Raw genomic sequence first — 27,725 nt, forward strand, 5'->3', positions numbered from 1 at the left:
AAATTAGATGCTTTATAGCTATCTGTGGAGTGAAAAGATGGGACAGATGCCTACTACCTCCAGTCTGTCCTAGTGGGGCCGGCTGGGCCGCCTCTCTCCCAACCGGGTAATTCCCCAGCCCTGACCGGCGAGCTGCCAATAGCAAGGCCGTGGTCTGACTGTGGGGGAGCCGTGGGGGGATGGGGCGGAAGCAGAGCAGAATCCACACCTGGAGGCCTCCTGGGCACCAGGCACCCTACTCTCCCCGACAGGCAGGGATTGTCCTCTCTCGGAATCTCATGGTGAGAAAACAGGCTCAGAGAGGTTAAGTAAGATGCTTACGGTGAATGAAGGGGCGCACACTAGCTCCAGCAGGTCCCAGTCCAGAAGAGTCTGTCCCTGTCACCCACGATGGTGCAGCTGGAGCAGACTGCCCTGAGGCTCCCAGGTGGGGGAAAGGGTTTCGGTTTCTGGTTCTCCTTTGATATCAAAACACACTCGATTGCAACCTCTGTTCACTGAACTCTATTTCTATCCTACTGACTGTTCATCAGCGTGTCCCCAGAGCCCAGAATAGTGTCTGGCACATGGAGGGTATTCTGAGAATGACCTTGGGTAATGATGGTTGATGGATGGATGAGAGAAAGAAAGAGGGAGGAAATAAACAAATGCAAAGTAAAATTCAGTCGCAGTAGCTCAGAGGAGGCCTGACTCCTGAAGGAGCGGAGCGCCCCGAGACGTCGAGACGTCGTGAGGATGGCTGGGAAGCGAACTGGCTCAGCACCAACCCGTCCCCTTCCACTGCAGGGCTGATCCGGTCCCGCGTTCGCGGGGCAGATGTGGCCTCAGCGGCCGTCCTCACCTTTCTGGACAGCCACTGTGAAGTGAACACCGAGTGGCTGCAGCCCATGCTGCAGCGGGTGAAGGAGGTGAGTCTGTGCCTGGGGGAGCCCTGTCCCCAGACGTGCCTGCCAGATTCTTGGCGTGAGAGCCTATGAACTGTCTTTGAAGGTGGGCGGGCAGAGCAGGAGTCTAAATGGTCTGCTACCTCCTGAGTGACTTCGCTTCACTGAGCATCTCATCTGAAAGTGGGGGTAATTATATTTGTCCCACCAGGTGGTTGTGAGAATTAAAGTGGATGGAAGCCTGGGTGAGCTATAAAGCTACTACTATGAATGGGTGGGGTTTTTTTTCCCCTGGGGGAGGCAGGGTCCTGTGCTGGGGTGGGGTGGGGTGGGGTGGTTTGGGTCAGGCTGGGAAGCCCAAGGAAGAGGGAGGAGAGGATGGTGTTCTCAAGGAGAGATGAGGGCAGGGGCCCTACTGTGTGCCTGCTGTTCTTTAGAATGGGAGGGGGGTTGGACAGATGGAAGAAAGGATGAGGTGATTATACCTCAACTATCAAAAGACAAATATCCCAGTTTAAAAATGAGCACGGGCCCTGGCTGGTTTGCTCAGTGATTAGAGCATCGGCCCACGGACCAACGAGTCGCAGGTTCAGTTCCGGTCAAGGGCACATACCTCGGTTGCGATTTGTCCCCAGCCTTGGTTTGGGTTGTGTGAGAGGCAGCCACTTGATGTTTCTCTCTCTTCCTCTCTCTCCCTCCCACTCTATCTGAACAAGAATGGAAAAATGTCCTCAGGTGAGGATTAAAAAAAAAGATAAAAATGAGCACAGGATTTGAAAGGACATTTCTTCAAGGAAGATACACAATGGCCAACAAGCATAGGAAAAGCGCAACTGTTCTTAAGTCATTAGGGAAATGCAAGTCCAAACCACAAAACGATACCTAACAGGATGGCTGTAATAAAAAAGATGGACGAGGGTGGGGACAAAGAGGAGCCTTCACGATGCTGGTGGGAGTGTCCAGTGGTGCAGCCCTTTGGAAACCAGCCTGGCGGTGCCTCAAAGGTTTAAACACAGAGTCACCGGAGGGCCAGCAATTCCGCTGCTAGATGTATCCCAAGAGAAGTGAAATCATACTCCACACAAAAGCTTGTGCACACGTGTTCAGCGCAGTATTATTCAGAACAACCAAAACAGGGAAACAACCCAGATGCCCTTCAGTTGATGAGTGGTAAACAACATGGGATATAGTCATACAGTGGAATGTTATTCAGCCCTAAAAAGGAATGAAGTACTGATTCATACTACAACATGGGTGAACTTTGAAAACCTATTCTAAGTAAAAGAAGCCAATCACTAAAGAACACATATTACATGACTGTATTTAGGTGAAATGGCCAGAATAAACAAGTTCACAGAAATAGAAAGTAGAAATAGTGGTTGTCAGGGGCGGGGGAGAGGGGGGTTTGGGGAATGACTGCTCTTAGGTACAGGGTTTCTTGTTGGGGTGATGGAAATATTCTGGAATTAGATAGTGGTTGCACAACCTGGTGACTATGCTGAAAACCACTGAGCCCTGGCCGGGTAGCTCAGTTGGTTAGAGTATCTTACTGGTATTCCAAGGTTGTGGGTTCAATCCTCATTCAGGGCACATACAAGAATCAACCAATGAATGCATAAATAAGTGGAACAACAAAACGATGTTTCTCTCTAAAAAAAAATCAATAAACATTTTTAAAAAACACTGAATTGCACACTTTAAAATGGTGAATTTTATGGTACATCAATTATATCTAATAAAATTGCTAGCCCTAGCCGGTTTGGCTCAGTGGTTAGAGCGTCGGCCTGCGGTCCAGAGAGACCCAGGTTCGGTTCCTGCTAAGGGCATGTACTTCAGTTGCAGTTTGTCCCCAGCCGGCCCTGGTTGGGTCGTGCGGGTGGCAGCCACTCGATGTGTCCCTTTCACATCGATGTTTCTCTCTCTCTTTCTCTTTCTCCCTCCCTCTCTGTCTGAATAAAAAAATGGAAAAATGTCCTCTGATGAGGATAAAAAAAAAAAATTGCTATAAAAAGGTAAATTTTAGTCCTGGCCAGTTTGGCTCAGCGGTTAGAGCATCGGCCTGCGGTCCGGAGAGACCCGGGTTCAGTTTCCGCTAAGGGCACGTACATCGGTTGCAGTTTGTCCCCGGCCCTGGTTGGTTGTGCGGTGGCAACCACTCGATGTGTCCCTTTCACATCGATGTTTCTCTCTCTCTCTCTCTCTGTTCCTCTCTCTCCCTCCCACTCTACCTGAACAAAAAATGGAAAAATGTCCTCGGGTGAGGATGATAAAAAAAAAAAAAAAAGGTAAATTTTAGTTCTGGCCGGTTTGGTTCAGCGGTTAGAGTGACAGCCTACAGACCAAAGAGCCATGGGTCCGAATCGGTCAAGGGCATGTACCTCAGTTGCGGTTCAATCCCCAGCCCTGGTTGAGGTCATGCAGGAGGCAATCAATTAGTGTTTCTTTCTCACATCAATATTTCTCTTCCTTCCTTTTTCCCACTCTATCTGAAAATCAATGGGAAAATAGCCTCAGGTGAGGATTAAAGAAAAAAGAATTTTATCTCGGAACAAAAAGTCTATAAGAATAAGATAAGGCCCCACAGAGAAACCATGAATGGTGTCCTCTGATCCTCTACCTCCCAGGCTTGTGTTGTCCTGAGACAGGGTGTGAACGGAAGGGCCGAGCTAGATTCCAAGCTGCAGACAGGAGGATTTTGAGGGTCTGTGCAGAGCATGGGTAAAGGAGAGAAAGGAGCCCTGTCCCTTGTCCCTCCATAGAGGGCGCTAAGTTTCACGTGTGGTATATGGCATAATTCACCACCACCACTACCCCCTAGTAAGAACTTCAGTAAAATCGACATTACCCACCAATGTTCTGGAGGTGGGTTTGTGGCCTGGAGGTGATGAAGGGAGTAGTGAGTGTGACCTGGAAATGGCTGTGGCATGAAAGGAGTGACACCAGGCTACTCAGGGAACGCAGAGTCCCTGCCCCAAGATGCTGGTGGCCCAGTTGGGAAGACCCAACCCATACATGTAGAAAGGTGGGCAACAATGAATAAAACAATAGTCCAACCCAGCACCAGAACAGCCTCAGGCAGCAGGTGATTCACTGTCCCGGAACTGTCTAGACTGTAATTGTTTTTTTGTTTTGTTTTGTTTTTTTTATCCTCATTTCCTGAGGATAAAATATCCTCAGGACTTTTTTTTTTGATAGTTTGTTCAGACAGACTGGGAGGGGGAGAGAGAGAGAAACATCAACATGAAAGGGAGTGGTTTCCACCTGCATGACCCAACCAGGGCCGGGGACAAACTGCAACTGAGGTACGCGCCCTTAGCAGGAACCGAACCCAGGTCTCTGTGGACCGCAGGCCGATGCTCTAACCGCTGAGCCAAACTGGCCAGGACTAGACTGTAATTGTGAGAGCAGCATTAACAAGGAAGAAATCCTCAGCCTGAAGCAATCAGGGAAAGCTTCACTGAGGAGGTGAGATTCCAGGGCTCAGCATGATGTGAGAGGAAGAGGCTGGGAGAGTATTGTGCCCATGGGACCCAGGTGGGACCTTCCAGGAACTTGGATGTAATGATACAGGACAGCTCCTGGGAGCCTGAACTGTCCTGCCAGAAATGCTGAGTAGATGACAGTGTGCCTCGGAGAGACCTTCCTCCCAGAGCAGGCAGCTGGCCCTTTATTCACAGTCCCTGGCCTCACACCATCTCACGTTCTCTCCTAGGACCACACCCGCGTGGTGAGCCCCATCATTGATGTCATCAGTCTGGATAATTTTGCTTACCTTGCTGCGTCCGCTGACCTTCGCGGAGGTGGGTCCTGCTACCAAGGGAGGGGCTCTAGACTAGAAACCAGGCAGGTGAGGGCAGGCCACAGCCCAGCTTACCAGAGGGTCTCATGACACCCCGACTTCCAGAAAATGAAAAGGGGTTGGGTAGAGCCCTGGGGCTGGGACAAAGGGCCAGAGCCAAGCTCATCTTTCCCTCCCCCCACACGAGGACACACCTTCCCAAATGCTGCCAGCCTAGGGACCATGGCCAAGTCCTGGCAGATGGACGTGATATGACAGCTGTCTTGGGGGTGGGGGAGCGAGAACCCTCACCCATGTGTAAATTCCTAACGTGGACCCTGGAAATGGTCTGAACCTGTGCTGTCCCATGTGGTACCAGAAGCCATGTTCGGCTTGCAGCCCTGCAATATGACTAGTGTGAATCGAGATGTGCTGTGGGTATAAAATATACACCAGGTGTCAAGGATTTCGTATGAAAGAATGTAAAATATCTCAGTAATTTGTATCGACTGCCAGTTGAAATGATAATACTTTGGATGTATTTTGTTTAAAATGTATTATTTAAATTAATTTCATTTGCCCAGCCAGTGTGGCTCAGTGGTTGAGCGTTGACACATGCACCAAGAGGTCCTCAGTTCGATTCCCGATCAGGGCACATGCCCAGGCTGTGGGCTCGATCCCCAGTGGGGGGCGTGCAGGAGGTGGCCAGTCAATGTTCTCGCTCATCTATGTTTCTCTCTCTCCCTCTCCCTTTCTCTCTCTAAAATCAATAAGGAAAAAACAATTTTTTAAAACTTTATTTGTTCTTGTTATTTTCTGGTATGTCTACTAGAAAAATTTTAATTACATCTGTAGCTTGCATTTCTGGCTTGTATTATATTTCTTTTGGACAGCTCTGGTCTAGACTTTAGAGCTGTATTGTCCAATACAGTAGACTGTTGCTGGGAGCTAGTGGGCAGAGTGGATGTCTTATGTGGGGTCGACTGCCAATAAATAGACATAACCATTAATTAGATCTTGGGATTGAGTGGGATTCTGAAGGCAGCCAGGCATTTCTCCTTTGGGAAGTCACGTCAGGGCCTTTGCACTTACTGCTTTGAGTTCCCTTTTCCCAGATATCTGCATGGATCATGGATTCAGGTGTCTTTTCAAATGTCACTTCATCAGAGAGCGGTTTCTGGCTGCCCTTACTAGCATAGCCTGGGCACACACCTCCTTTATTTAACTTTTTTTTAGCATTTTCACCCCTGACTGACATATTGTCCATTCATTGGTTTACCTTGTAGCCTCTGTCTTACCCAGTAGATTGGAATTCTACAGGGACAGAGACCTGTCTCATTCTGAATGAAAGAATGACTAAATGAATTGCCCACCGTGCTCTGTGAGCTGGACACGGATCAAGGGAGACTCTGAGGGGTGGCAGAGTGAGGGGCAACAGCCACCAATGGGCTCTGCCCTGAACTTCATCTTCACCCTGCTCTGTCCCTTAGGATTCGACTGGAGCCTACATTTCAAGTGGGAGCAGATCCCTCTTGAGCAGAAGATTGCCCGGACAGACCCCACCAAGCCCATAAGGTCAGGGCTCCTGTGAGCTCCAGAGGGACCCCTTCTTTCCCTGGGTGAGGGGCCTGGGAGGCTGCTGGGGAGCTGTTTCAGTCACCAGGGCTTCCGAAGTCAGCAGTCTAAGTGCTGACTCTCTTCTGGGCCCCAGCGACAGAGGCCAGAGGCCAGGGAGCTGGCCAGGCATGCTGCCCCAGGGACTCTGCAAGCAGGGGTTCTGGGGCAAGTGGCCTGGGTCCTGGGGCCATGTGGAGGGGCCTCCAGCTTCTTAAGCTCACATGTTGCCTCTCTCCTCCTTACTCCCAGGACGCCTGTCATAGCTGGAGGGATCTTTGTGATTGACAAGTCCTGGTTTAACCACTTGGGAAAGTATGATGCCCAGATGGACATCTGGGGGGGAGAGAATTTTGGTAAGTTGAGAAATATAACAATGGCAACAACAACAATATTAATAACGGGTCACTCTGAGCACTTTCTATGCATAAGGCCCTGTTCGAAGGACTTAATCCTCACAGTGAGCCTCTGAGGTAAGTACTATTATCTCCATTTTACTGATAAAGAAACTGTGACACAGAGAGGTTAAGTAGTTTGTCCAGAGCCACACAGCTAATAAAAAAAAGAGAATTAGCCCTGGCCAGTTTGGCTTAGCAGTTGGAGCATCAGCCTGCGGACCAGAGAGCCCCGGGTTTGGTTCCTGCTAGGGGCACGTACCAAAAAAAAAAAAAAAAAAAAGAGAGAGAGAGAGAGAGAATTAAGTGGGGAGCCTGTGGCCAATGACTAGACATGTATGTGGAAGAACATACAGGCTGTTTCACAGACCACAGCTTAAACACCTGTTGCTTCGTTGGTTCCCTACCAGAAAGTCTGGGAGTGTTCAGTAGAGGGTCCTGATAAAACGTGAGCCTGGCCACTTGATCCCACCATTACACTGAACCAGCACCCTGTGTTGCTGGTTACTGGGTGAAAATCCTATCACCTATAAACTGTTTGGCCCCGGGCAAGTTAAAGCCTCCCTAAGCCCCGGTTTCCTCGAGGGGCTGTTATGAGTACTAAGTGAGCCGATGAGTTAAAAGGCCTTACATAGTACCGGTGGCTGTTATGACTCCTGAGGCTGTAGGAACCCTCAGACCCGGAAGGAAAGGGAAGAGCCAGTGAATTCCCAGGGTTGCTGGTGAGGTTCAGGTTAGATAAAGGCCAGATACAGGTGGAACGCCCGACATGGATAATTTAGGGGGTTTATTAAGGGACTTATTTACACAGTGTGGGCAAGACAGAGAGAACCACAGGAACAGGTTAGTATTGGGCTGGGAGGTGTCACCACCCCTAGGTCTGAAAGATGGGGACGAGCGCCGCCCAACAGGAGCTGTGGTCTCGGGGCACCTGCAGCCAGCCCACAGCTCCCAGGTGGAGGGTGTCAGGGTCGGGGGGACACCCACCCTCTCTCTCCCCACTCTGATCCCTGCTGGTGCCTCTGCTGGCTGAACCTGCCCCCCGCAGATAGGAAGCCTCCAGACTAGGAGCGGGGGCCGGTGCCGAGGGGTCCTGCAGGCCTCCAGAGCAGGGCAGGTGCTTCGAGGCCTGTTCTTGCCCTTGCAGTGGCCCTGGTCCTTCGCAGAGCTCTTCCCCACGGCTTCCTTATTCATCCGAGCCAGGTTTCTTTTGAAGTCAACAGGGCTGGGGGTAGCGCACCCATTTTCCAGGTGGGAAAACTGAGGTGGACGCTGCCTTCCAGATTCCAGTCGGGAGACTCGCCCTCTGACAGGTGTGAGGTGCGCCGTGACCGGAGCCCCTTAGGTGTCGTGCGGTGTGGTCAAAGCTGAATTCTGTCTTTCTGAGCCGTGAGGAGCAGGTGTCTCTTCTCTCTCCCTGATCAGGACACAGATGAGCAGTGGGGCTGAAAACAGGCCTGAGGCCAACCCCAAACCAGCGGAGCGGAAGCAGGCATGGGGTTTCTCCCCTTTGTAACTTACTCTTGGAACTGTTTCCAGGCAGACATCTGGAGGAGTGAATCTGGGAGCGGTGACCCTTGCATTCTGACCTCCTCCCCCGTGTTTAGGCCCAAGTGGCCTCCTCTGTGTCCTTGGTCTCAGCCCGAAGGGAGCTTTGGCAGCGCCAGTTTCCTGTAAAGGCTAACAGAACCGAGAGACCCACGGTCTCTTCCCGCATCCAGAGGCCTTTTCTTCTTTTTGTTTCTTTTATTTTTTCAGGCTGGGAACTGACAGAGAAACAAGTGAATGATCAAATAGCTAACTTCACACTCTGCCTGAGGCGAGGGCCCAGTGGTTGGGGAACTCGAACGGTGAACCGTGGCGTGGTTCTGGAGACGGTTTTGCTTCTTAGAAGAAATTTCTCGCCAGCCCTAGTTTTGAGCTGGGAGACTCCTGCTGCTCCTGGGTTTGGGCCTTTCGTTTAGTTTCTTTGTTGAAGGCAGAGGGTTGCCCACACTGAGACTCATTCCTGTGTCCCTTGCGAGAGCCGAACTCGGGAGCCAGAGGCCACCTTGAGTGAGGGGGGTTCCTGTGAAAACCTTGGGAGTCATTTGGGGATCCCTTTAAAACATGATCAGACCTCCCTGGCCGGTTTTGCTCAGTGGTTAGAGCATTGGCCTGTGGTCCTGAGAGACCCAGGTTCGGTTCCCGCTAAGGGCACGTACCTCAGTTGCAGTTTGTCCCCGGCCCTGGCTGGGTTGTGCGGGTGGCAGCCACTCAATGTGTCCCTTTCACGTTGATGTTTCTCTCTCTGTTCCTCTCTCTCCCTCCCATTCTACCTGAACAAAAAATGGAAAAATGTCCTCGGGTGAGGATTTAAAAAATAATAATAATAAAATAAAATAAAAACAGGATCAGATCATGTCCCTCCACTGCTGAAGACCCCGCCAGGGCTCCTGCATCGCTCAGAGCAAAACCCAAAGTCCTGACGTCTGCCCTTCCCTGGCAAGCACACACCGTCGGCTCTGCCCTGCCTCACTCGAACCTGCCGGCCATGCTCTTACCTCCAGGTCTTGCCCTTGCTCATCCCTGTGCCGGAATGCTGTCCCCTGAGAGCCACACGACTCGATTCCTCACCTCCTGCCGGCCTTGGCTCAAATGTCCCCTTTCAGGGACAACTTCCCTAATCAGCCTAATTAAACTGTAGCCCTCCACCCCAATTCCACTCACCCTCTTCCATCCCCTACTGGCCTCGTGTTTCTCTGTTGTACTTATTACCGTCTGCTAGTCTATGTATTCTTCTCATTTTCTTGCCTACCTGTATTTGTGTTTCTTATTTTACTGAGTTCCTGTCTCCCCCACTAGCATGTAAGGGGTTCTAGAACAGCGTGTGACATGCAGTAAAAATATTCGGAATTAACTAGAGAACCTGGTTCAAACAGTCCTGTACAAAGTGTGAACTTCATGTTGCAATTCTACAACTGAGTATTTGGGTGACCTTGGGGAGGTTATTGAACATCTTTGATCTCCACAGTTCTTATTTTAAAATATGGGGATAATAATACTGACTTCACATGGTTACTGTGAGAATTAGACATCAGGCAGAAGGAAGATGGCATGTAGTAAGTGCTCAGGAATGGATGATGGTTACTGCCATTGTTGTTGCTATTATTGGTAATGGCAATAGTAATCAATAATAGTATGGACAACACTGGCTGAGTGGGGTGAAGTGGCAACTAACATAACAAAGCTAGTCTGGCAGAAATGGAACTAGAATGCAGACCTTCTGTCCCCAGGTCTGTCCCCAGTTTCAGATCTGCTGTGAGCCAGCTGCAGAGCTCTGGCTGGAGAAGGGGCAGAGGCCCGTTTGCAGTCAGACCCAGGGAAGGCCAGTAACATAACCAGCCCTGTGTGTGAGTCCAGACATGTCACATGTCCAGTCCTGGCCCCGGCACCCCATCTGGGAGCCTCCTGGTGGTGCACACAGGCTGCCTGGGTGGGGGGGGGTGTCAGTCCTGCTGCCTTCACTCCCCCCTTTGCTGGTCACCGGGAGGCTCTTACCTGCTGCACCAGGTGAGTAGGAAGAGGGACCAAGGGACCAAGAGAACTTGTGACAGAATGGTCTTGCTTTTTAAAAAATTTTTGTAAAGGAAAAAAAAAAAAGGGTTATGAATTTTCTGGGACAGGAAGGAGGTGTTTTGTTTTTGTTTTTATCCTCACCCGAGGACACTTTTGCATTCATCCTCAGATAGAGGGAGAGAGGGAGGAAGAGAGAGAGAGAAACATCGATGTGAGAGAGACACATCGAGTGGCTGCCACCCACATGACCCCAACCAGGGCCAGGGACAAACTGCAACCAAGGTATGTGCCCTTAGCAGGAACCAAGGTACATACCCTTAGCGGGTCTCTCTGGACTGTGGGCCGACGCTCTAACCACTGAGCACATCGGCCAGGGCAGCGGGGAGGTGTTTTAATGTCACAGGGGGTCCAGCTGTGGAGCTAATATGAAGGAAAGTAGGAAATCAGAAGAGACTGTGTGAGGTTCAGCCAGCGGCCAAGGCGGGCCTTGCCAGAAGCGGCCATGCTGAGTGGAGAACGGAGCGGGTAACCTGTGATATCCCTCCCTTTCTGGGAAACGGAATGGCCACTTCTTTCATCTCCCAACACTGCTGAGGACCACAGTCAAGTGCAAAAGCTTGTTCAGCTTCACCACCGGCGTTAGAGGGAAGCCTGTCTCAAGAGGGCCAGCAGCAGCCTGTAAATGGAAACCCCCGGACAAGAGGGAGGTCAAGGGCCAGCCAGCTGGAGCGGCTGCGGCTTGGTTGGTGGCTGGTTTTCCAACCTCGCAGGTGCCCAGAACTGGACAATGAGCAGACGTATTCTTCCTGAGCTCACGTCTGGATGGGGCTTTCTGGACGGGGGCTAGAGCTGATGCTGCTATTTGAGTCAGTTTTCCTTCTACTTGTGGTCTTGGTGTTTCTTCAAAGCTCTCCACTGCTCCCCCAGGGCTCAACGTGTGTGAGGGGAGTGTTTGTGTGCAGGGTGTGTGTGTGGAGGGTGTGTCTGTGTTGGTGGTATGTGTGGAGGGTGTGTCTGTGGTGGTGGTGTGGGGGGGTATTTGTGTGGAGAGTATGGAGGGTGTGTGCGTATGATGTGTGCAGAGGAGGTGTGTGTCGGTGATGTGTAGAGGGTGTTTGTCTGGAGGGTGGGTATGGAGGGTGTGTGTGATGTGTGGAGGGTGTGTGTGTGGAGGGTGTGTGTGTGGAGGGTGGGTGTGGAGGGTGTGTGTGATGTGTGGAGGGTGTGTGTGTAGAGGGTGTGTGTGATGTGTGGGGGGTGTGTGTGATGTGTGGAGGGTGTGTGTGATGAGTGGAGGGTGTGTGTGATGTGTGGGGGTGGGGGTGATGTGTGGAGGGTGTGTGTGATGTGTGTGGGGGGGGGTGATGTGTGGGGGGTATGTGTGATGTGTGGAGGGTGTGTGTGATGTGTGGAGGGTGTGTGTGATGTGTGGAGGGTGTGTGTGATGTGTGGGGGGTGTGTGTGATGTGTGGAGGGTGTGTGTGTAGAGGGTGTGTATGTGGAGGGTGTGTGTGTGGAGAGTGTGTGTGTGGAGGGTGTGTGTGTGGAGGGTAGGTGTGGAGGGTGTGTGTGATGTGTGGAGGGTGTGTGTGATGTGTGTGGGGTGTGTGTGATGTGTGGAGGGTGTGTGTGATGTGTGGGGGTGTGTGTGATGTGTGGAGGGTGTGTGTGATGTGTGTGTGGGGGTGTGTGATGTGTGGAGGGTGTGTGTGATGTGTGGGGGTGTGTGTGATGTGTGGAGGGTGTGTGGGGGGTGTGTGGGGGGTGTGATGTGTGGGGGTATGTGTGATGTGTGGAGGGTGTGTGTGATGAGTGGAGGGTGTGTGTGATGTGTGTGGGGTGTGTGTGATGTGTGGAGGGTGTGTGTGATGTGTGGGGGTGTGTGTGATGTGTGGAGGGTGTGTGTGATGTGTGTGGGGTGTGTGTGATGTGTGGAGGGTGTGTGTGATGTGTGGGGGTGTGTGTGATGTGTGGAGGGTGTGTGTGATGTGTGGGGGTATGTGTGATGTGTGGAGGGTGTGTGTGATGTGTGGGGGTGTGTGTGATGTGTGGAGGGTGTGTGTGATGAGTGGAGGGTGTGTGTGATGTGTGGGGGTGTGTGTGATGTGTGGAGGGTGTGTGTGATGTGTGTGGGGGGTGTGATGTGTGTGGGGGGTGTGATGTGTGGGGGTATGTGTGATGTGTGGAGGGTGTGTGTGATGTGTGGAGGGTGTGTGTGATGTGTGGAGGGTGTGTGTGATGTGTGGGGTGTGTGTGTGATGTGTGGAGGGTGTGTGTGTGGAGGGTGTGTGTGTGGAGGGTGTGTGTGTGGAGGGTGGGTGTGGAGGGTGTGTGTGATGTGTGGAGGGTGTGTGTGATGTGTGGAGGGTGTGTGTGATGTGTGTGGGGTGTGTGTGATGTGTGGAGGGTGTGTGAGATGTGTGGGGGTGTGTGTGATGTGTGGAGGGTGTGTGTGATTGTGTGTGGGGGTGTGATGTGTGGGGGTATGTGTGATGTGTGTGGGGTGTGTGTGATGTGTGGAGGGTGTGTGTGATGTGTGGGGGTGTGTGTGATGTGTGGAGGGTGTGTGTGATTGTGTGTGGGGGTGTGATGTGTGGGGGTATGTGTGATGTGTGGAGGGTGTGTGTGATGTGTGTGGGTGTGTGTGATGTGTGGAGGGTGTGTGTGATGTGTGTGGGGGGATGTGATGTGTGGGGGTATGTGTGATGTGTGGAGGGTGTGTGTGATGTGTGGGGGGGTGTGTGATGTGTGGGGGTGTGTGTGATGTGTGGAGGGTGTGTGTGATGTGTGTGGGGGGATGTGATGTGTGGGGGTATGTGTGATGTGTGGAGGGTGTGTGTGATGTGTGGGGGGGTGTGTGATGTGTGGGGGTGTGTGTGATGTGTGGAGGGTGTGTGTGATGTGTGGAGGGTGTGTGTGATGTGTGGAGGGTGTGTGTGATGTGTGGAGGGTGTGTGTGATGTGTGGGTGTGTGTGTGATGTGTGGAGGGTGTGTGTGTAGAGGGTGTGTATGTGGAGGGTGTGTGTGTGGAGGGTGTGTGTGTGGAGGGTGTGTGTGGAGGGTGTGTGTGATGTGTGGAGGGTGTGTGTGATGTGTGGAGGGTGTGTGTGATGTGTGGAGGGTGTGTGTGATGTGTGTGGGGTGTGTGTGATGTGTGGAGGGTGTGTGTGATGTGTGGAGGGTGTGATGTGTGGAGGGTGAGTGTGGAGGGTGTGATGTGGGGGGTGTGATGTGTGGAGGGTATGTGCACGGGCATGGGGTGCAAGGTCGGGAGCATATGCAGACATGTCAGGAGTGGGTGCCCCTGTGTGAACAGGCCCGGGAGCTCTGACCCCAGCCTGTGCCTCCAGTGAGACACGGAAGGGAAGGGAAGCCAGGCCCTTCCCATCTTCAGTAGTGGGCCCTGCCCAGGGGCCCCTCCGGCTCCTGACGGCTGCCCTCTCCTGCAGAGCTCTCCTTCAGGGTGTGGATGTGCGGAGGGAGCCTGGAGATCGTGCCCTGCAGCCGCGTGGGCCATGTCTTCCGGAAACGGCATCCCTACAACTTCCCTGAGGGCAACGCCCTCACCTATATCAGGTAGGTCACAGAACCAAGAGCACTGAGCTTGGAGCCAGGACCCCGGGATCTAGGCCCAGTCCTACCAACTGACTTTGGGAAGGCATACTCTCCGGGCCTCAGTTCCCCCGTTCATCCCCTCCCAGGTCTTCCTTTGTAGATTGCAGGTACTTTCAGGGGTGGAAGGATGAAGTTGTTGCCGCCTGCTCTCTCTTGCCCTGACTCTCTTTGTCCTTGAGGGTCTTGAAAAACCAGCCAAAAGACTGGCTGGAAGCTGCCCTCCATTCACATGGCATGGATGCCATGTCCTGACTCTGACTGGGGCAGCATCTGCCCATCCGTGTTCCCAGCCACAGGACTTTTAATACATTTCATATATGCAGTTTATATGTAGAGAGAGACACACATAAACCATGGTTTGTATCTGTGGTTTTTTCTTTATTGATTTTTAGAGAGAGAGGAAGGGAGAGGGAGAGAGAGATAGAAACATCGATGAGGGAGAATATCGATTGGTCGCCTCCTGCATACCCCCCACTGGGGATTGGGCCCACAACCTGGGCATGTGCCCTGACGGGAATCGAACCAGTGACCTCTTGGTGCATGGGTCGACGCTCAACCACTGAGCTATACCAGCTGGACTGTGTCTGTGTTTTTATATAAATGGGATCATGCTTTGTTTTTTCTACAGCATGTTTTTCTGCCACTCAACACTAAATTATAGACATCCTTCCCTGTCAGTGTACACTAACCATGGCTTGTTTTTCAAGGTTGCCCAGTACTCCACCATCCTCCACTGATGGGCATTTAGGTTGTTGCCAGTGTTTTATTGAACAAACGCTCTTGGACATGTCCTTATTGCCCACATGCAGCTCTATCGGAGTAGCTTTCTGGAAGTGTAGCGTCAAAGAGTAGACATCAGCTGATGGACAGTGTCAGATTGTTCTCCAAAACGATCATACCCATTCATACCACCCCGATCAATCTTGTTTTGCGTACACTCCTGAGATTCTCCTCACCCCATGTTCTCATCCATTCACAGAGCTGATCTTGATTCTAACCCTATTTTTGTCACCACCTTGGTGACACTTCTCTTGCTCCTTTCTCTCCTTGTAGGAACACCAAGCGCACTGCAGAGGTGTGGATGGACGAGTACAAGCAGTACTACTACGAGGCCCGGCCCTCGGCCATCGGGAAGGCCTTCGGCAGGTGGGCCTCCGTCCACCCGTTAGCACAGCTTTGGCCAGAGTACAGATCAGCTCGTTAGCACTCAGCCTCCTCGGTGACAGAGCCCCTGTCCCGTATGCAATGCAGAGACAACACACCGGTCCTTGAAGGAGACACAACCCTGCGGGGGAGAAGTAACCAGAGAGGGCTGTTCATGAAAAAGAGTTTCTGTTCACAAGCTGCCTGAAGGAAAAGGGACATCTGTGGGAGAGCTTAGGGATGAGCTGTCTGCAGGAAACACGGTTTTGCTCCCACCCGGTTGTGCCGAATCTGACTGGGAGCTGTTAGCCTGTTTTCCTGTCTCCAACTGTTATGACTACAGTCTAGTGAGGCATTTTCAAAATACAGATTGGTTTTGAAATCAGTTTAGTGGGTTGCGACCAGCATTTAAAAAAAAATGATTAGTACACTATAGATTAGTAGAGAACAGAACAGAGAATAACAGTTGGTTGCAGTGGAGGGTAGTATTGTTTTGCAAAACTCTCATTTCAGTTGTGGGTATATGTGTGTCGACCGACATGTGTACAGGGGTGAACTTGGTCCCAGTGTAAGACGTATTCATTCTTATTTAAGATTTGGGTCAGAAAAGTTTGAAAGCATTATTAATGATCATCAATGAACCTTCCTCCCTCTATTTACTTATATCTGTTCCTTAAAGAAGAGCTTTGTCATTGACTTTCTTTCAGTGGGGAGCTAAACTTTTACTGAGGACCTACCCTGTGCCAGGCACTTACGTCCTTTAACATTTTGATTCTCACAAAAACCTTCTGAGGTCGTGATATGTCTTCAGTTTCCTGGGGAAGCAGCAGGCTAGCAGGCGGTGAGGGGCATCTGTCAGTGGCGCTCTGGTCAGTGTAGCTGGGGAAGGCAGGAGACCACGTGCGTGTCCACCAACACATCTGATTGCTAGAACTCCTGAAAGCCCTTGAAAGCCTGTTTCTCTGGTTGTCAGACGCTTTCTGCCAAGTGGCAGTGCACAGAGGAAAGTTCGAGTTCATATAGGCTCTGCTCTCTGTGACTAGGCCCGAGGCTAAATGAGGGGTGTGTTATGCTAGCTGAGGGCTCCAGCCGTGAGGAGAGTGAAACATGGCCCCCCGTGGGCGGGGCTGATCTTGAACAGGGAGCAGGAATTTGAGGACAGAAATGAGGAATGGCCAGGAGACCTGGGATGAACTCGGGTCAGAGAATGACTCCAGGCAGGTGGCTGAGGCTAGAGGGCAGGCTGCGACCCTGCCTCCTGGCCCTGGCCCACTAGGGAGAGGCCTTTGCCCATGCTCGCTGGGCCTTCTTCCATGCCGCTGGCCAAGCCTGAGCCTGGCCTCGTCTTTCAGTGTGGCCACAAGGATCGAGCAGAGGAAGAAGATGAACTGCAAGTCCTTCCGCTGGTACTTGGACAACGTCTACCCAGAGCTCACGTGAGTACAGCCTAAGCCTGTGCACCTGGCTGGGGTGAGGGCTGGCAGCTTGGGGGACCCCCCCACCCCAGGTGCTCCCCATCCCCGGCAGTCTGCCTCTTTATGGCTCTCAGTGTTTATCCAGGGAACCAGGAAGATGTTAGCAGGAGTTAAAAATGACCTGTGGTAGGAACCAAAATTTTTTTAATATGTTTTCATTGATATTTTTAGAGAGAGAGGAAGGGAGAGAGAGAGAGAGAAACATCGATATGAGAGAAGATACATCAAAGAGCTGCCTCTGCACGCCCCCCACTGGGGATCGAGCCCACAACCCAGGCATGTGCCCTGACCAGGAATTGAACCGGGACCTCTCAGTCCATGGGAGGATGCTCAATCCACTGAGCCACACCGGCTGGGAAGGAACCAAATTTTTAACAGACTGGGTCTTCGAGCTAGAAATGGACGTTGTCTCTTTAGGAAAACAACACAGCATCATGTAGCAAAGGCCACAGAAATCGTCATCCCCTGTGACTCTGTTCTCTCCCCTCTGGGAGTTTATTCTAAGGAAACGAAACAACTGAAGCAAAACTGTTGGCAAGTAGATGTTCACAGTAGGCTTCTCTGCTGGGGGAAATCGAGAAACAACCAACAATGGGGGCCGGGATTTGTGAATCGTGATCCTCGATCTAAACAAATATTATGCGCCCATTAATATTACAATCAAAAGGCCGGAAAAGCAAAGCATGGGGAAAGGTTTGCGCTGGCAGCCTGCCAGCGGTGTGTGCGCGTGTGCGTGTGCGTGTACGTGTGTGTGTGTCGCTGAACGGGACTGTAGGTGACCAGCTATCATGGTGGGCGGGGTGAAGAGGATTCCTTCTTTCTTATTTTAAACTCCTTGTGCGTGTCCTGGCTTCACCCACATGGCCATTTCCTCACTTCTTTCAGGCCTTGCTCAAATGTCCCCTTCTCGGGGAGACGTCCCCGAGCACTGAATTTACACCCGCCCGTCCCGGTGTCCTGCTCTGCCTTCCTCTGTCGCCCGTATCATTGTGTGGCATCCATCTGGCCAGCTAGTTCTGTGGTCGCCCCCACTCGACAGTGAGCCCCACGAGGGTAGATGTTCATCTGTTTTGTTCACCGTTTGATCTCCAGGCCCTACAACAGTGCCAGGCCCCAAATGGGCTCTTGATAAATACTTTTGACTGAATAAATCGCACAGTCAATAAGCCCCAGAAATAACTTTACAATTAGCCTTGTTCCTTCTCTAGCTGTCACCTCGGGCAGGGGTCATCCCACTGCTGCCAGCTCTGTCCTGACATGCTGGGGGCTTTCTGGAACACTCCGCCCCCCAGAGCTTTTGTGTCTTTGAAGGGCAGGTTTGATTTTTGGTTTTTTTGTTTGTTTGTTTGTTTTATTCCATTCTTTGTTCAGATAGAGTGGGAGGGGGGGAGAGAGAGAGAGAAACATCGATGTGAAAGGGACACATCGAGTGGTTGCCACCTGCACGACCAACCAGGGCCGGGGACAAACTGCAACCGAGGTACATGCCCTTAGCGGGAACCGAACCCAGGTCCCTCTGGACTGCAGACCGACGCTCTAACCGCTGAGCCAAACCAGCCAGGGCAGGTTTGATTCTTTTGAAAATAGCCATAGTTACCTTATAGCCAAGACCAGTGAATAAACTAGATTAACCCAGATAAGATAATTCCAGGTCCCAGATACAGTGTGGCAAGACTGAAACAAGTCACAAAAATAACCTGACGCTGGGAGCGGTTCCGAGGAATCCCGTAACTTGAGCGACGGCAACGTCCTTGGAAGACAGTTGGCGGCCTGGATAATGCCACGCTCCCTGGGTGTTAGCTGTGAAGGGAAGACCGTTAACTTATAAAAATATAATAAACAATGTCTCTAGTGACCGTCTGTGACGGGATGGCTGCGTTCGCACGTGTCAGCTCTTAGTGCACACCACACTGGGACAGAGCCATAGCTTTCGGGCCTGGAGCTGGGCGGAGCGGGGCGCCCGGGGAGGAGCTGAGGCACCGCAGGGCCCCCCACTCCCCTCCGTGCCCACGCAGAGCGCCCCACGGCGTCCCCCAGGGCCAGAGGAGGCCCTGTTTATAGCTGTCAGGAACCTGGGGCTGACCCCAAGGCAGGCCAGTGGGTGAAACCAGCTGTGGTCCGTGAGGAGCGTAGGTCAGCTTCCGTTTGTCCGTCACCGTGTGAAAGTTTAAAGGTGGAAACCACACGGCTCGTTCATACCCGATTCCTCCTCCCAGCCCACTGTTCACCAGCTGCCTCGGGGCTCAGGGGCAGGGGCCAGGGCTTAGAAAGGAGATCCAACTTTCTTCAAAACGGGGGATTCGAACAGTTCCTGAGGCTCTGAGAACAGGTCGGTTCTGGGGCTCGGGGGTTTCCAACCAGCTCTGAGGAAGGAAGACCTGGTTTGGCCAAGGTCTACATCGAAGAATGCCAGACGTGTTCTGATGCCTTCACCCCTGCACGAATTCTCTTCCCGACCGAGGTGGCAGGAGGCAGATAAGCTCAGGCACGTGGTTCCTCATCACCCCCGTGGACCCCCAACCCGAGATTATGTATAACCTCCTAAACCCACTGTACACACCTGCGTCTGCTGGGCCTGGCAGTCTTCTTAGGGTTGTTGCCCACAGGGTAAGACACTGTGTCTTGTGTCGTGTGTGTGTGTGTGTGTGTGTGTGTGTGTGTGTGTGTTTATGCATATTTTTGCTGTGCATATAGAGTTTTAATAATGTAGTATTTTGAGATGCCTGTTTTACTTGACAGTATGTTCTGAACATTACCAGATATTGTTTCACAGTCATTTTTAATGGCTAAAGGGTTTTCCATCCTGCAGATGAATCAGTGTACTTCACCCATCCTCTGTTGTTGAATATCTAGGAGTTTCCAATGTTTTCCTGTGATTAACCAGCCTGAGACGAATATCTTTTAAACTAAATCTCTGCACACATCTATAATCATTGCTGTAGGATATTAAGTTCCCTGAAGCAGGGTGGTGAGGTCAAAGGTGTGTATATTTTTAAGGCCTTTGATACATAATAATAATAACATGTTGCCTTCCAGAAAAGTTAGGCTAATTTATGCTTTCACTGGTAGGGTATGAGAAGACCCAATCCCACAGATAGTGCCAACACTGGGTATTGATATTAAATATTTATATTTGCACGTATATATAAATATATTATTATATATAGTGTATGTTATATGTAAATAAATATATAAATACACAATATATACATATATGGTAAACAGTGCTAACTCTCTAATAATGTATTTCTTTAATTGTTAATGGGATCGAACACATTTATATTTGTGTTTTTTTGTTGTTGTTAATCCTCACATGATGATATTTTTTCCATTGCTTTTAGAGAGAGTGGAAGGGAGGGAGGGAGGAAATAAAGAGGGAGAATAAGAGAGAGAAACATCAGCCCTGGCCAGTTTGGCTCAGCGGTTAAAGCGTCGGCCTGCGGTCCGGAGAGACCCGGGTTCGGTTCCCTCTAAGGGCACGTACTTCGGTTGCAGTTTGTCCCTGGCCCTGGTTGGTCGTGCGGGTGGCAGCCACTCGATGTGTCCCTTCACGTCGATGTTTCTCTCTCTCTCTCTCTTCCTCTCTCTCCCTCCCACTCTATCCGTACAAAAAATGGAAAAATATCCTCGGGTGAGGATAAAAAAAAAAAAAAAAAAGAGAGAGAGAAACATCAATGTGAGACACATCGATTGGTTGCCTACAGCACTCACCCTGAGCAGGGCTGTGGATTGAACCTGCAACCCTGGTACGTGTCCTTGACTGGGAATTGAACCCACAACCCCTTGGTTTGGGGCCAATGCTCTAACCACTTAGCAACACCACCCAGGGCATATTTGTGGATTTTAAATTCGCCTCTTTAGCTCCTCCCCTGTCATTTTGAGATTGCTCATTGCGCCCACATTCAGCCTCGAGCCTCGAGCCTCTCCCCAGGTTTTCTCCTTTCTGGACTAGGGAGTCCAGGGTGTTTGGCCTGAGCTTGATTCCCCGCAGGGTTCTCTCAGACCAGCCTCCAGGGCAGTCCCTGGGGCCCCTAGGGCTGCTCAGAGCTCTGCAGGCCTCAGGCCTGTCTTCCCAGAGGAACCCCTGCTCCCTTTGCCCTCTCTCCCCTGCTTGCCCCCCAGTGTTCCTTCCCACCGAGACCATGGCGTCCCAGGAGCTGCCTGGGGTGCCCTCTGGGTACGTGTGGGTAAGCCTGACCCCTGCCTTCCCTTTCAGGGTCCCAGTGAAGGAAGTGCTCCCCAGCATCATTAAGCAAGGGGTTAATTGCCTAGAATCCCAGGGCCAGGACGCTGCTGGGAACTTCCTGCTTGGAGTGGGGATCTGCAGAGGGTCCGCCAAGAATCCCCCGGCACCCCAGGTAAGCTGCTTCGGACCCAGAGTGGGGTGAGGGGCTTTCCTCTGCTTATTCTCATCCTCTGTCTACACCCTCCACAAGCCCACTTTCCCAGGGACCCTGCGAGCCATCCCATCCCACTCTGCTCCTCGTCTGCTCCTGCCACGTTGCCGTCTTCTTTCCGGCCTGCGACGCAGCTGCCCCCTGTGCACTGCCCACTGCATCCTTACAGAGAGAGAAACGCTGCCGGGACTGCACCCAGCTCCCTCCTGGGATGCAGCTGTGCTCCGCGTGTATGATGGGCATCGGGGCATCCAGGACTCTTGTGTGCGTACATGTACACAAAATATGAGTGTCGATGCACCATGTCAAAACCAGAGCATGTCACCCGGCCGGTGTGGCCCAGTGGTTGAGTATCGACCCACCAAGAGGTCGCCGGTTTGATTCCCGGTCAGGGCACGTGCCCAGGTTGTGGACCCGATCCCCAGTGGGGGGCATGCAGGAAGCAGCCAGTCGATGTTCTCTCTCATCAGTGTTTCTATCTCTCTCTCCATCTCCCTTCCTCTCTCTCTCAAATCAATAAAGAAAACAAAATTTAAAAAAAAAAGAAAAAAAGACAGAGCAGGTCACGGAGCCTGGCTGCTCTGGTCCCATGCCTTGTCCTTCCCCCCATCCCCACCATCGCTTGGTACATTCTCCATTGCCCTCTGGCCAGCTCCAGCCAAGCTCCCCCAATATTTTATATTGAAAAATTTCAAACATACAGAAAAATTGAAAGAACTGTACAGTGAATACCCATCCATCACCCCTATCAGTAGAAAATTCTCTCAAAATGCACAATATATTTGCTTTATCACCTAACCACCCATCCGTCCATCCGTTGCTATACTTGTTGACGCAGCCTTTCTGGTCCCTGTCTTGCAGGCATGGCTGTTCAGTGACCACCTCATCCAGCAGCAGGGGAAGTGCCTGACGGCCACCTCCCCCTCCACCTCCATCTCCCCTGGGTCCCTTGTGGTGCTGCAGACATGCAACCCGAGAGAAGGCAGGCAGGTGAGCCTCCTTGCCCCTGGGCTCAGGACGGCCAGCATCTCCAGGGGGACATGCAGTGGGGGTGGCAGCCCCTTGCAGGGGAGCCCCAGCCTGAGACATATGGACTCAAATAAACCCTCCAGAATGAGGACCTTTGCAGGCCTAGGTTACTATCTAGGTCAAGTCTATGATTTTACTCATGAGGAAGTTCTTCAGGTAAATATCTGTTAAATGTCTGTCCTGCCAGCCTGTGAGCTGAATGAGGACAGGACTCTTGTCTTGGTGACACGGTCCCTAGCCTCTGACAACCACTGCAGCCAAAATAAGTGTTAGCTTTTACTGAGAGCCTGTACTAGGAATTGACATGGATCACCTCATCTAATCCTCCCAGCAACCCAGCGATGTAGGCTCTAGTACTATCCCCATTTTATAGGTGGCAAGACTGGGGCTCCCTAAATGTAAGAGACGTGTGTTAGCTCACACACTGGGATGGGGTGGAGCTGAGATTCAAACCCAGCTAGGCGGGACCCCTGGCTCTGGTCTTAACCCAGCGCATAGCAGATGCGCAGTCAGTGTTTCTGGACTGCTGGCTGACGGGGACGCTGAGGTGCAGGTGCCGTGACTTCCGAGTGGTCGTGCCAGCCTGAGTGAGCGCTGCCTCTTCCGTGTGTCGAACACTCTGACCCTGTCTCCATGAACCCTGGGACGCAAAGGGCAGAGGTCTGCTCCTGCTCTTCCCTGCCTGCCCCTTCCGCGTAGCCCTCCCTGTGCCTGGCTCTGGCAGCCTGCGGGGCAGTGCAGGGCACGAGGGCCCCCTGGCTCTCTGATTCGGCCTGCAGGGTCTCCTCCCACCCCGTGCTGTTGCTCTGGGTCCGCTCCTCAGGGACGCCTGGCAGTTTGCTGTCCCATTCTGGAAAAGCAGCCCAGTCCCCTCCTTGCCAGGTCTAAGAGATGTGTGTGCCATGGCCGGCTTGCTGGGCCCACCGGACATTTCTGAAGCACTTTCTGATTGGAGGGGTGCAGCTGGTCCTGCCCACGCCCAGCCTGCTTGCCCCCTGCCCTGCAGTGAGGGGGTCCTGAGCCCCCCCCTCACCTGGAGCATGGAACTCCCCCAGACTCAAACCTTAAGCCCACTCCCACCGCCTCCTTTTGAGGCCAGAGCTGGGACGTAGCTCCCAGCACAACCACCGTGCAAATACTTCTCCGGGGCTGAAGCACCTGTTTTCCCCTTCGTGCCGACCCTCCAGGGCTCCTAGGATCTCCTTTGTCCCCACTCACTCTACTCCTGCAGGTCCTGCCAGGCCCCCAACAGCACCCTGGGCAGCTGGCCCTCCTCCCAGGAGGTTAGAGACTAGAATAGCACAGACAACAGGGTGCTGTGTTTCAGAGGGACCGAAGGCCCTGCCCTACCTGCTACCCCTGCCCTTAGGCCGAGGACCCCTCTCCTGCCTGCTGGGCCACATGGGCCAGAGAGGCTGGTTCTCAGCCCTGAGCCTCGTAGCCTTGCATTTCCCAGGGGAGTCCAGGCTCCGAAGCCCCCACCGTCGCCCTGTGTGCACATCCCACATTGGCTCCCTTCTCTGCCCTCCCCCCATGAGACCTGGACCAAAGCCGTGCGCAGCTCACCTCCCTTCTCCTAGCTGCTCCGAAAAGAACATGGCTCTCCCCTCAGAGCCCTCCGGCTCCATCCACACGGCCACGGGCTCTCCCCACTTCTTAGGGAGGACAAGGTGGACACAGGAAAAGGGGAGATGGATGCATGGGAGGGAAGTAGACCAAGAGTCCCAGCCACACTTAACCCCCCACCCACGCACTTCCAAAATGTTCTGCAGGAACAACTCTCCTTGCCCTTGTCAAGCCTGGGAAAGGAGAGGCACCAGGAGGTGACGGCTCTGCCCTGGGAGCCCCTTCATGATGCACACGGGGGACTCGCGTGCCCCCACCACCGTGGGCCTCCCTCTCCCTCTCTGTGGGGATGGCGGCCAGTTGCCACCAGAGGGTGCAGGTGCCGAGGGCAGTTACAGGCCAGGGCAGAGGCTGAGAGCCGGAGACAGAAGTCTTGTCTGAAGGAGTCCAAGATTCACCCGGTCCAGGAACTCAAACTCAAGTGCCCACAAGGAGAGCGGAGAGGTCCGGGCGGGAGGCAGGTGAACTGAGAGGGTCCCTTTACAGAGGACAGCAGCCCCGCCGCCCCAACCGGCCGATGGCACAAGAGAAGCTGAGCCCTGTCTGAAGGGAAGCTGGAAATGCAGATTTTTATGTGGCGACAAAGCCAAATTTTAAATGAACACCGTGCAAGCCAAACAGAATACATCTCTGGGTTCGATTCAGCCCATGCGCCTCTGATCTAGACAGTGACTTCCTGCCAAACTACAGAACGAGCGTGCCCTGGGAGGCACGGGCTGGTGTGCGCCGGGGGCCCTTGTGTTAAGGACACACTTGCTGTTTAAATGGGGGCAGGGGTGTCCTAGATGCATGCAGGGCATTTATATACATGTGCCGTGAAGGTGTAAGCAGTATTATTTGTAATCACTGTTTCTCGTTCCCCTCCTTCCTGCTTCCCCCACAGAGATGGAGGAGAAAAGCTTCTTTCATCCAGCATTCAGTCAGCGGCCTCTGCCTGGAGGCCAAGCCCACCCAGCTGGTGACCAGCAAGTGCCAGGCTGACGCCCCGGCCCAGCAGTGGCAGCTGTTGCCGCACACATGATGGTAGCCCGGGGCCTCCGTACCTTTTGCATGAGACTTTGGGGCTGGAGGGTTAGGGTGGGGGAGTGTAAAGCGGCCGTTTTCATCTCCTCACATTTCTGCCCGAACCATCAGCCAACCCCTGCCATGAGACACCATTCTCCAGGCTCGCACAGGAGGGCGGGGGGCAGGCCCGGTGCCCAGGCTGCCGACCCGCCCTCCGCCCGGGAGAGGAGGTCAGGACGCTGGACCGTTGCTGGGCAGAGACTGGGCAAGTGCCCTCACCCTTTGTCCCTTCCCTCTCCTTCCTGGGGCCCGTGGTTTGGGTACCCTCCCCTTGTTGTCTGGGGAGAGCAAGGACAGAAGCCCACACAGGGTCCCCACTGTGTCGCAGGGCCTGCCTGTGGGATCGAGCACGAGAAGAAAGCGTAGGCGGCGTGGAAGACGGGCTGGGAGGAGAGGGGCAGTCTACAGGGCGGGTGGAGAACAGAGGAGGTGAGCAGCTCAGTGCCTATCCCAGGCAGGTGCTGGGTTGGGTGGGAGGGATGGGACCGGGGGGCAAAGGATGGGTGATTGGCAGAAGGACGAGGATGGGAAAGCAGCACGGCACCCAAAGAGCGGGCCCCTTCCCGGAGACCCAACCCTCCCTTGCTGCACCAGCCCAGGGCATGTGCCTCTAGACCTGCGCTCCGGTCCCCCTGTTCTTAGCAGGAAGCAGCAGGGTGATGCTCAGGGGCAGCCTCGGGACACGGTTTATTAAACAGACCCCACTTCTGTTTGGCCGTGTGACAAGACCTGTCCCTTGGGCCCTGATGACCTGCTGGTACCCAGTGCCCTGCCTGGGCCCACCACGAGGACCCCATAGGACAGGCAGCCACCATGCACCACTGAGCTCCCATCTTCATTCCTAGTTTTTGACACCTCCCTTCTCAAAAGCCCTTGCCTCTGTACATACAGCAGTATGGAATCGGGGCGGCCCGTGAGAACGGGACCTCCTTTCTGGAGCATCGACATGCCCTAGGTCATTAGGCAGTAGGTCATCCAGACTAAGCCTCGGCTCACCCCTCCCCACTACAGGAGGAGGCCCTCGAGGGTCGGTCACTGCAGTGGCAGGAGGCCGGCTGGGATTGTGTAGCGAGGTCCCGTTACTTCTCACAGCATGGGCCTTCCCCCTACCCCACGGCCGGGTCTTGGAACGACTTCTGTTATTCCCCGGATTCCTCTTCTCCCACCCCCCTGGCTCAGGCAGTGTGATCTGGGCAAAAGACTGGTGGTACCAGGACCCTTAGGGGTCCTCCTCCCAAAGCAAACTAGCCTGAAACCCCTTGGGAGTTCATGGATTCCAGAGGGCCAAGGAATCTCCAGAAATTGTCCCCCAAATAGTGCATGTGTGTGCATATATGCATTTTCCTGGGGAGAGGGTCTATGGACTTCTCCAGCTCTTTACAGAGAAGGGTCTGAAGCTCTGCTTGGAGCGGAGCTACCATCCGCCCGAGCTGCGTCCCCTCTCTCCGTGGTGTGCCTAACTGCTGTTGCCTGCTCCCTCCATGCAGCCCTTAGGGCCAGGAGCCCAGGGTCCCTGGTCCACAGACCCACCGTGGAGGTTCTCAGTGGTTCCTCTCCCCTCCTGGCTCTCACCGGGCCCTCTCGGTGGTGCCCCTGTGCCCCAGAGCGCACCCTGCAGGCGCACCAGCGCGGGGCCGCCTTCACCCGCCTCTGTTGTGATGCTTCATTCACTGCCATCTCCGTGGTGCGTGTCCACCCTGGCGGGCAGCGTGGACCTTGGGGGATGGGGAGCGAGGGCTTCTCTTGAATGTAAGAGGTCAGCTGCTCAGAGAGCCTTAGAGGGGCCCCTCCTTCCCTGTGGTCAGACCAGGTTCAGCAACTTGTTGGCCATCATTTGTGGGACTCAGTCCTATTCTGTTTTTGCTTTTCTTCTTCTTGACCAAAGCATGTGCCACTAGCTGTCCTTGAGGACCTCGTCTTTATGAAACACACAGGTGGAATAAACCACTTCTCACACGTACACGAGCACCAGCGCCTTCCTCTCTGACTCCAGAGTCCAGCCCTTCAGCGCCACCCTACCCTGCCCGAAGGGAAGGGAGTTGGGGCCTCTCTGTGAACAAGTCTAACCCCTTCCTGCACCTGAGAGCTTGCTCCTCAGCCTGTGCCCTGGGGGGCTCAGGAGGGAGCCAGCAGGTGGGCCTGCTGCTGGGACCAGAGCCCAGGCTCCTGTGACCTCACTGAGGGACATGACTTGGGGCTTCGAAATGGAAACCAAGGGGCTTCTCCAAATGCTTGCCTTTTGCCAGCGCCTTCACCTTCCCTGAGTGCCAGCCCTGCCCTCTGACTGCCCGTCATCTCCACCACACGGGGCAGTGGTAAAAATGCAGGTGGTACCATCTTCCTGGATGGAAACAGTAACATCATTCCGGAAAGAGTCCTACCTAGCCTAGCCTTGTCTGATCAGGTAGCAGATGCTCGGCCTAATGTTTCCATGGAAACCAGTGGGAAGCCCCTGCCATTTCAGTGATCAGACGCTGAACCTACCCAGGTAGAAATAAACGCTTCCGTGGTCAGGCCAGTGCGAGACCAAACCTCTGAATGCAGCCATTGCCGTCCCTGTCCCCGCTGTGTCTCAAGGCTGCTCCTCTGGATTCCTCAGAACCATGACCAGCAGGCCTGAGGGGCCAGAGCTGAGAGCCTGCTGGTGACCATTCCGAGCAGCTGCATGGCTGCAGAGCCCAGCTCGGACCAGGCTGGGCAAAAGTGGCACTTTCCTGCAGGACTCTGGCTGCAGTCTGTCCATCCGTCTATCCTCTCGAGGAGCAGAGCCCACTGCCCACCACCTGGGCCTCCCCCCTGCCAGGCTGGGCCAGCTTCCCACTTTCCGTCCATTTCCACTCCCACCTCGCAGGGCTGTGTGCTGCTGCCCTGAGGCATGCTGGTGCCTCCTCCAAACCTACCTCTTCAAGGCCATTCCCCCCGCCTTTTTTCTGGAAACTAAGGCTATTAACCTTTAGGCAGCTCCTGGAGGAATCAGCACATGCCTGAAGCTGGCCCGTAACAGTGGGCAGTACATAACCCAGCAGGGGAGCCAGCCTCCCCCAGCGCCCTGGGGTGGAGAGGGCCCGAGGGACACTATGGGGCCAACCTCCCATTTGTCCAGCAGGGCGGGCTTCCTCCATCCTTGGGCCTCTGCGACTTGGTT

General features: G+C 53.4%; 1 protein-coding gene across 1 annotated transcript in view; it reads left to right on the top strand.

Moving 5' to 3' along the window:
* GALNT16 (polypeptide N-acetylgalactosaminyltransferase 16) overlaps positions 1-24,972 on the top strand; it is a 92,905-nt gene extending 67,933 nt beyond the window's left edge. Inside the window, exons 6-15 of the mRNA XM_036274146.1 lie at positions 787-908; positions 4,597-4,684; positions 6,153-6,237; positions 6,529-6,632; positions 13,680-13,806; positions 14,899-14,991; positions 16,341-16,424; positions 20,680-20,821; positions 21,722-21,850; positions 24,399-24,972. Coding sequence (XP_036130039.1) covers positions 787-908; positions 4,597-4,684; positions 6,153-6,237; positions 6,529-6,632; positions 13,680-13,806; positions 14,899-14,991; positions 16,341-16,424; positions 20,680-20,821; positions 21,722-21,850; positions 24,399-24,536 — 1,112 coding nt within the window. The 3' untranslated portion in view covers positions 24,537-24,972. The remainder of the gene's footprint in view (positions 1-786; positions 909-4,596; positions 4,685-6,152; positions 6,238-6,528; positions 6,633-13,679; positions 13,807-14,898; positions 14,992-16,340; positions 16,425-20,679; positions 20,822-21,721; positions 21,851-24,398) is intronic.
* Positions 24,973-27,725: the final 2,753 nt, after the last annotated feature.

The sequence above is a fragment of the Molossus molossus genome, unplaced genomic scaffold (genome assembly GCF_014108415.1).
Source record: "Molossus molossus isolate mMolMol1 unplaced genomic scaffold, mMolMol1.p scaffold_m16_p_1, whole genome shotgun sequence".
NCBI lineage: Eukaryota > Metazoa > Chordata > Mammalia > Chiroptera > Molossidae > Molossus > Molossus molossus.